This window comes from Antedon mediterranea, chromosome 3 (genome assembly GCF_964355755.1).
Source record: "Antedon mediterranea chromosome 3, ecAntMedi1.1, whole genome shotgun sequence".
In the NCBI taxonomy this organism is placed as follows: domain Eukaryota; kingdom Metazoa; phylum Echinodermata; class Crinoidea; order Comatulida; family Antedonidae; genus Antedon; species Antedon mediterranea.
In genome coordinates, this window is record NC_092672.1 from 13,366,071 (window position 1) to 13,376,166 (window position 10,096).

Genomic DNA, 10,096 nt, shown 5'->3' on the forward strand with positions numbered 1-10,096 from the left:
AAGAAGTTGATTTGGTAATACTGCTCGGTAGTAATCTTCCACAGTATCTCCAGGATGATTTGATCTGTATTGTTGTCTCATGTTTTTATTTATTTTTTTCTAAAAAAAAAGGGGGGGTCAGGACCCCTGTGACCCCCCACTGGCTGCGCCCCTGTACACTATCAAACTTTACGCAACTAAAAAATGATTTGCCATATATGGGCACTTTGACTTCATATAAATCCATATCTGGGGACATCACACTTTTTTTTTGGCAAACTAGTTTGATAGTGTTGAAAGAGCTTCTAAGAGAGAAAGCAAACACGAAAAAATAAATAATAAATAAAAAAAGTACAAAATGACATCATGATGTATGATTTAAAAAGTATGTATGCTTACTATCTCTACTTCAATCAAAATTGTTTTAAAAATGCAATTATTATCTTCACATGAAAAACAATAGTAAAACACAATTTAGTCATTTTCTATAATTACAATTATTTTACTTGTTATTTGTTTGTTTACATAGGAGGATATTATCAGCTGTTCAAAAAGATCAATTCAAAGATACTGTAGCCTTACTATTTATAAACTTCGCCATACCTACTGTACTTAAATATTCAAAATAAATACTGCAGTAAGCACTAACATTGGAAGTGTTGTCTTTTTATTATGGCACATAGATAGTTAGCTGACAAAGAAACACATGACATATGCAAAAAAAAGTCCTGTTATTTATAAACATTAAAATTGTATTCTAACAATATAAACATTTAAAAGAATATTGGTTGCTACTTAGAAAACAATGAAACTGATAGTTAAAACAACAAAGTAAAATGTCATACCATCTATTGTACATAAATGTCAAGAAAAACGTGACAAGGCACATTTGTATATTAAATATGGATTATAGAAAAAAATTCACTTAGTATGAATTAAAAAATATTTGCCATTTATTAATGGGCAGCATTTTTTAAATTTTACTTGGACATGAATTGTACATGAATTGTACATGAATGTCAAAAGAAACTCAGCAACGGTAATGAACTATTTCAGACATTTTGCTCTATTTCTACTGAACTGAAGAATATACTTTGCTTCCTTACATTTCACTGTAACTATTTTTATAAGTATAATCTTGAACTGCATGGCAAATTAAATTATACTATATGTGGGCAATATATTTTGCCAAACACTTCCTAATCCTAATTCGTTGAGCTTAACAAAAATACTTAAACAATAATAAGGATTTATAGAGGGGAAAACAACCAAAAATACAGACTTTAAAATACCAAAGGAATGTAAAAATAACGTTTTTTAATAGTTTAACAAAAGAATGCAAAATTAAATATTCACAAGATTTATTTATTTGATTTTTTTAAAACCAAAGGGGTTTTTAAACATATATACAAAACATTACAGGTGATAATAGTTTGGTCTGAGGTAATGGAGTTTTTAAAAAAGACTATTAAGCATATTATAAGACATTTACAATTATCCATGATATAAAAGTACACTGAACAAATTACGTTTTAAAAATCAATCAAATGTACAGAATTTTAATAAGGATAGGTGTAATGACTATGTAAATGATTATGCAATTTTCAAAAATGATGTTTTATAATGTAGATTTAATTATTCTATAGTGTTATGTAAGAAGTCATAGGAGATATAATTAACACTACCTAGGCTAAAATAAATCAGCATTATACAGTAACAGTATTCTCTCAGGTTTGTATAAAAACTTAACACAAATGTTGATATCGACAAATTTAAGCTGTAAAAAGTTTCCCTATCTTATTAATACTGTACTGCAAGAAGTGAGGTCATACAATGAAATGCAATCTGGATTAAATTCAAACTATCAATAATTATTTTAAAATGCAGTTTGCTATCACCATCTTCTTTAATTAAAATCTCACCAAAAATAACACAAGATTTCTAGTAAAAATGTTATATCATCATGATTTTTAACAAATCCGCAGCAATTCAAAACTGTTAATTCTGACATATAGGATGACCCTTGTTCTCTATCTGCACACAATCTTAATTTGAACTCAGTGCTAGGCCTGCGTGGCTTACTATCATGCCTGTAAATAGGAGATCACCTTCCATGCTCCGTATACAAGCAATTGATTCAGATCATCTTATATGTAAGAATTTACTTCCAAGATAAATAAGACCTTATTTCATGCTAAAATTATACAAAATGTTAACAGTTCACCAACTATTTATCTATTGAATGTTATACTCGATTAACATGAACATTTCGTCTAAGTACAGATCGAACATCGCTAGCAAACCTCAAAGCATCAAGCATTGGCAACAGATTTAACAGCCCTACATCACTAGGATCTGAAAACCATGATACTACTGGTATTGCATTTTCTGAAAAGGCAATGAAAATAGCAATAAACAAGTATGAAGCCAGCAAAGACCTCATGTTATGATGCTGCACAGTAAATAAAAATTAATGTTTATGAGTGTACTGATACAAATAATTTTATGACGTGAAAATAGAACAACATTTCAGGTTTCATCAAATGAAATTATTAGTTCAATACAAAATGAATCATCCTTTCACTCTCGGTAATGTAATAAAGAGTGCAATAGAACATTTATTTAACATCACGCACAATCCTCCTTATCAAATAATAAGAATCTACTATTCAGGTAAGTGGACTTCCCAAGTATCCCAATAATTGCTGATAACCCATATTTTTAGTCATCCTCCAGTAGGTGTGCAACAAATATTATATTCCATTGAATGGGAAGAATATATACTTTTTTTCAAAGCAATTTTTATAGATATTTTTGTAGCATATTGAATAGAATGATCAATATTTGTCCTCCATATTCAATGATTAAGCATTTAGGTCTATTATTGTGTAATCTTGTTATACAACTAAAAACAGCCATACTATCAGTACATTATGGCTTACTTTAAAAAAAAAAAATTTACCTGGAAATAATTTGTATGCTCCTGGTGAGTTATCTACTATAAATACCCTTGAGAGATCGTCACTCACTGCTGACAAATCTTTAGTATAACTACCACAATCTAATGTACAATGCTGTCAATACAAAAAAAATACATGTAAACTAATGATTATTTAAATTTCCAAAGTCCTCATCTTACCACGATAACGGAGTCGATAATGTCAAGAGGATGATTGGTGTCGTCCAATATAGCATGGAACACATCGGCAAGACGTTTGCTGTAGAAAGTCAAGAATTTGCACAGATGAACCAATTACTTTCCTGCTCTACCCAGCGCCTTTTCAATTCCGTCTTTATTCCCTTTACTGATATTCTTTACTGGGGTGGATTGATATAAGCAGTTTATAAACGGTCTTAGCGCTTAGGTCTTTTTGACGTATTAAGTAATTTTATAGACCATTGCTATACCAAAGTCTAACCTGTAAGCAGTCTGTAAAATCCCTCTAAAAGCCTACTTGAAGGAGTCTTAAAACAGTCTTTTGTCAACATGGCGTTGCTTTACATAATTGATCATGAAAGACAACACATTGAACAAGTTTTAAATGTTAAATCAAATAATGATGATCTTAAATAAATTAATAAATTTCTCGCGTAAAAATGTATGTACTGTTATGAGCGAAATTGAGAAAGCATGACAAACATTACCTTATTTGGTATTCTACACGTAAAGTGCAGCCTCAATTTGTTACAGTACACAATCTTATCCAAGATTGTTTTATAGCAATTGTCTATTACAGGGATCGCTTTAGTAAGACCGTCTGATAAAGCCGGCTTTAAACGGTTAAGAACATTTTATAGGAATTTGCGCACGATGTTCATACCTGTCTGTAGTATCTTCTTTTGAGTACCCCTCTGCCTTTGTCCAATTTATCTGCCACAGCTGAACCATATATTTCCATACTTGCTGTAAATACCACTAAATCATACCACTGGCTAACCTGTTTACAAAAAAAAAATGTATTTGAGTTCTTTGTGAATTACTTGAACTAGCAAGTATACCCGCACAACAGCAGGTTTCAAATGTAGTTTAAAACATCATTTATCAGATCCATAATCGCCATATATCCCCAAAATTAGTTTATCCTAGTTTCAGCTCGATCGGAGTAGTTTTGAAATTAAACCTTGACATCGCATGATCTTGGGTGGCGCCCGCCAGATTAATACGTGCTCTACAGGATTACTTTACGCAAGTTTCAGTTCCATCGAAGCAATTAGAGATTTTAACTCTACGAATGCAAACTTGTTCTTTCTTATACCAAGCTACACCCACCCACCAAATTTGAAGACCATGTGACCCCTAGTCTCTGAATAAAGACGGATAGACAGAGAGACATGCACAACATTTTGTGAATTATAGTAAGATGTTGATTTTAGATTTAAAGAGGAATTAAAAAAAGATTTTGAAAAATGAAAGGCGTGGCAACAAATTGTTTTTATTCAATAATACCTAGCATCAATCAATGTATTTTAACCAAATATTATATCTGAAATTCATGCCTGTCGCCGAGCTTTTAAGATTATTATTTTTATTTCCTTTAAAGTCTCATAATTTTATTATACATGTTATTAAACTTATTCTGGGATAAAAGAACTTACAACATCCAAAAAGAAGTCCACATGTGGCCTCTTGTAGACAAAAAATCGTACTGGATGGGCATCAATAGTTACCTGTAATGCAGAATATAATATTAAACATTTAGCCATATTTGGTTAGAAATCATATTTTACAATAAAGATTATAAATTCCATGAAATATAGTGATATGTCACATGTTAGTACTGTAATGCTTTACTTCCATTGCCTTGTCCTTCAGATGGGATGTTAAACTGTTTCCAATAGACAAATTTATTTGTACAAATTGTAAGTGTTCACTAATGCGCATGTGTAGTAATATTTTCATCTACTTGTTGTGACATGGAAAAATGTGAAACCAATTATAACTCAGGAATGTTTTATTCACTAATTTGAAAAAGAGGCTAAGTTGTTGCTTCTGTGTAAATGAAGCGCACTACAACTTGATAGATATTCAACAAGAGTAAGTAATTATCTTCTGGTGTGAATCATGTTACATTGATGCACTGCTCTGGCTCCTTATAGAGGGTAGTAGGCATAATCAATCAAATATCCCTGTTTACTAACTGTTAAACTGAATGATCATTGATATTCATCTGCATACACATTTGAAATTAAGAAAACCTGGGAATGCAAAACGAGTCAAGATTAGATTGGATTCTGAATAATGAAATATAGGGTGTGTCAACACATTTATAGTGAGTGTGGCCGAGCGGTTAAGACAGTGGAACCATAATCCATAGCCATAACATCGGCACGAGTTCGAGGCTCACTCGCTCCATGGTTCTGGTGGTAGAACAAGTCTTCTTGGATAAGGACTAAAAATCTGTAGGTCCAGTGTACATCTGGCTCATGTGCACTTTAAAGAACCTAGTACATCTTTCGAGATGAGTAGGGGGTTACCCCGGTGTACTAGTTCATATATACACACTGTCGTGTACAGACGTAATGGTGCCATAGTTGGCTGCCGATGACACGATGTGACCCTTTAGGGAGAAGAATGTTGTTGAAGAGAGGCAACATCTAAGTCCATAGTGTCTTTGATCACTAATTGTTGCTAGAATTGGCGCTTTAAAGAATGTTCAATGTTTAGTAAATAAGGCGTGCAGAATAACTAAACAGATCATTAGATTTGATGATGTTTGTAACGTCAAAATTCATGATAAGGTCATTGCCATAATGAAAGATGAGAGTCATCCACTCTATAGTGATTTTCAATGGTTGAGATCTGGAAGGCATTTGAGGGCTACACGTTGTAGAACAAAACGCTTTCTTAATTCTTTTGTTCCGTACTCAATTAGACATTTTAATAATCGTTGTTAAGTCGTTGAATTTTGTTGCTATGTAATTTTATTGTATTAACCTTTTAACTTTGAGCAATTGTATGTCACATGAATTTCCGTATGGACAAATAAAATGAACTATGAACTATGAACAAATTCGTATATATTATATTATTATAAACAAGGACATATACCTTTATGTCTTATATATATATATGAAAATTACCTTTAACACAAAGTCAGGTGGAATTGTTGGCTTTGAATTAGGACGTATCAATCCGTCATGATACGAATGAATTAAAGTTTCATCTAGATCAAGCACTAATGTTTTTCGTTTTACAAGATCTATTAAATGAATTAAATTAAACAATTCAGTAAAGTAAATTAAATGTAAACATACTGGATACTGTCTTCACTTGGTATAATGAAACACAATTCAAAATATGGAATGTTGAATCTCTTTGACATCCTTTTTATCAAATGGAAACATGATAATAATATAATATTATTAAGCCAATATCTGCTCTGAACTGAAAAAAACTCCATTCTTGTTAAGTTCCTGATTTTGAAATCAAATGCATAGTATTGTGTTAAACTAATTGATAAATATGAATTGAAAAAATCTACCAACAGAATTTGACAAAAAGGATATTGCTGATTGATACTTACCTAATTTGCGTTTTGAAAGTGGTGAAAGTGGTTGAACATCATATCTAACTGTTTGGTGCTGGATGAACTGATTAAAATAAAAATGTACATGATTTTGTTTTGCACAGATAGTAGGCCTAGGCCTAGGGCCTAGTTATATTATTAAGCATATATTTCTTAATAAAACTGTGTAGGCCTACAGTAATTAGCTAGATAATTTGAAGCTAGACATTATAGGCTAAATCTCTAGAAACCTGTCAATCAATGCCCTATCTAGTATTAATTAAAATAATTAATATTATATTATTAGAGGCTAGTTAGGCCAGAGTATACCTAGGCCTAGTATGAAATTAAACTACTAGGTCTACCCTAGGCTCTCAGTCTCTAGTCACACACAGGCATATATAGCCTAGGTCTAGGCTTAGCCTAATACAGTATATATAGCCTCTAGGAATCTAGATAGGCCTAGCTAGGCCCTATTATGCTTAATTAGTTTAGTGAAGAATTCAATTCTATCCTTATTCCTAATTAATATCATCCATTCATTGCATCTATTATCTATTTTACATCTAGGTGGACTAGACCTAGCCTATGTTAGTGTTAGGCTAACCTAAGCTAGGCCTTAATAAGCCTCTAGGAGCTAGGCCTTGCCTACAGTAGGCATGCCTAGAGGCTAGGCTAGCTAGCTAGCTAGGCTAGCCTGACAGACAGTCATTGACAAAACAAATCCTTACCTTCCGAATATTCCTACGTATGACATAACTGAAGATCTCCCATAATTTTGAAGCAATCATGAGCAGAGTTTTAATACCCATCAGTAAATAGGTTTTCATTTGGATAGTACGATTATCAACAGATTCCTGTGTGAGAGGTTTTGCTTAGGATTTCCCTCCCACAAAAATGTTTCACACGCCGAGAAATTGTGGTTTGCACGGCGTAGTAAACATCAACATTCTGGTGGTGGTGGCGCGAGGAGCTAGCTATCTTTAATTTGACGTTTGACCTTGATTGAAAGCTCTCCGGATATGCTAATCTCTACCCATCATACAGCGCGCACTTTCAACAATAGTTCACACCGTATCCGGATATTCACCCCCCGGACATTTACCCCCCGGACAACCACCACCTGGACCACTACCCCTTAGGACAACCACCCCTTTAGGACAACTACCCCCCGGACAAATACCCCCAGACAACTACCCCCTTAGGACAACTACCCCCTAGGACAACTACCCCCTGGACAACTACCCCCTGGACAACTACCCCCCGGACAATTACCCCCCAGGAACAATTACCCCCCGGACAATTACCCCCCCCCCCCCGGGTAATTACCCCGCGGACAACTACCTCTGACACAAAACTCCCCGTAGGACAACTACTTCCTGGACAATACTCCGAGGGCAAATACTCTTTTAGGACAACTAGGCCTACCTCCGTATGACAACTAACCCCTGGACAACTACCACCCAGAAAACTATCCCTTTAGAACAACTAACCCCCCCCCCCCCCCCGGACGGACAACTACCACCCAGACCATTCAACAACCTGACTCTGCAACAGCGTATAATAGGAATTAATAACTATATTTTAATTCGTTACTTTGACGAATTACTATTCATTATTGTAAACAAAAGTAAAAGATTTAACATAAATATAGCCTGGTATAAACTGAAGATTGTCACACATGATCATAGGATAGTCGAACGTATTATATAGTACTCCCTGTATTTACTATAAAGACTGGGTTCGCTAATAATAATAATAATGTTTGCGTCAGGACAATGCTTCGATAACCACTGGTCTTAAAAGAATTAATTTTTGTCTCAAATTTGTCATTTGTATTTTTGTACACTTGAAGAATAATATCACTTTTGATATTTGACCTCAATGTTCACTCACCGAATAAACGGCGATCTTTAAATAAATTCCCCTCAAATAAACGGTGACCATGTCACTCCCATGACACATCATATGGAATAATCGGCGTCTATTTCCATTAGATTATACCCCTTCCCATTGAATAAACAACTTTCTTCCAATAAATGTCCACCTAAAAACCACCTAAACAATAAACAGCCCAGGCCGTTTTTTCAATAAATACGGTACTTTAAATCTAGCACATCTAGGGTCTAGCGTGCTGTTAAACAGAATAATCGGTTAAAAACGGGTGTTTCGAAACTAGAGACCCGAGACCAGAGACCAGAGACCCGAGACCCAATACGAAAAGGGAGACCTAAATATACGAAAAGGGAGACCCACGTACGAAAAGGGAGACCCCACTATACGAAAAGGGAGACCCTAATATACGAAAAGGGAGACCTAAATATACAAAAAGGGAGACCAAATATACGAAAAGGGAGACCCAAATATACGAAATGGGAGACCCAAATATACGAAAAGGGAGACCCACTATAAGAAAAGGGAGACCCCACTATACGAAAAGAGAGACCACACTATACGAAAAGTGAGACCCTAATATACGAAAAGGGAGACCCAAATATAGGTCTCCCTTTTCGTATTGGGTCTCGTGTCAGGTCTCTGGTCTCGGGTCTCTAGTTTCGAAACACCCGTTAAAAACAGATGATTTCATTTTTACAGAAACCGGTCCTATATATTTGTCTACTTTTGGATTTGGGGGGGGGGGGGGGTAGTTGATCGGGGGATTTCTTTATAAACATCATTAAGGCCCATTTACACTAGGGCGATAACGATATGCATTTTTCATACCTGAAACGAAGGAAATTTAAAAAGTTTTCATCCTAGAATTATAGGATAACCATCTATGCTGTCTTATATTTTCACACATCCAATCAAATGACGTCATGATTGGTACGAGTAACAATATCGTGACAATACAACGATTTTATTGTTCTTATATTGAACATGATGTCATTTAATTGGATTTTTAAAAAACCCAACTTTATCAAAGACAGCATAAATGATTATCTTATAGTTCTTTTGTTTTATGCAAGAAAATGTATTTTTATCTATTTATCGTCGATCGTTATCGTTATGATGTAGGCTACAAACTATGATGACTCTAGTAAACAGTAATCATTTATAACCTCTATTTGTGCGAGAAAAAAAAAACCATTTTATGTTATATTTCAAACAGTTCTACCATTTGATAGAATACACATTCAGTACGCATGTGTAATCTGCTTTTTTCAAATAGCAAAGACTACGCCATGGCGTCGGTATACCGAATCAATGGATTATGATTATCCATGTGTAAAAAAAAAATAATAATTTACGAAGAACGAAGAGGCATAAAGAAATTTATAATTATTATTTATTTATTGAAAGGCTTGAAAATGGAGAAGAGGATAAATTAAGTAATTCTGCCAAAAACCGTAGTTTAAAGACCGATAATATCTGCATGACTATCGACGAAGTAATTTGTCACACAACATTAGGCCTACAGTATCAACTTTGATCAGGGTTACTAACTAATTGCAACGAAACACTGAATTTTACACAAACACAATTTTCAACTACACTTGCTGCCATTGTTGATTATTATAGCAGAGAGTTGTAACTCCCTGATTATAGTGACTGGCTGAACTTTGTCTTCGAACTTTTTACGTGAACACGACGGAATAAAATCAAGAAAA

General features: G+C 34.0%; 1 protein-coding gene across 1 annotated transcript; it reads right to left on the reverse strand.

Moving 5' to 3' along the window:
* Nucleotides 1-491: 491 nt before the first annotated feature.
* LOC140044917 (CTD nuclear envelope phosphatase 1A-like) lies at nucleotides 492-7,570 on the reverse strand. Its single transcript, XM_072089614.1, has 7 exons — nucleotides 7,217-7,570; nucleotides 6,504-6,570; nucleotides 6,061-6,179; nucleotides 4,576-4,647; nucleotides 3,801-3,917; nucleotides 2,942-3,053; nucleotides 492-2,367 (listed from the first exon to the last, which is right to left on the reverse strand). Exons 1-7 carry the CDS (start codon nucleotides 7,313-7,315, stop codon nucleotides 2,225-2,227), a joined length of 729 nt encoding a protein of 242 aa, XP_071945715.1. The 5' UTR covers nucleotides 7,316-7,570; the 3' UTR covers nucleotides 492-2,224.
* Nucleotides 7,571-10,096: the final 2,526 nt, after the last annotated feature.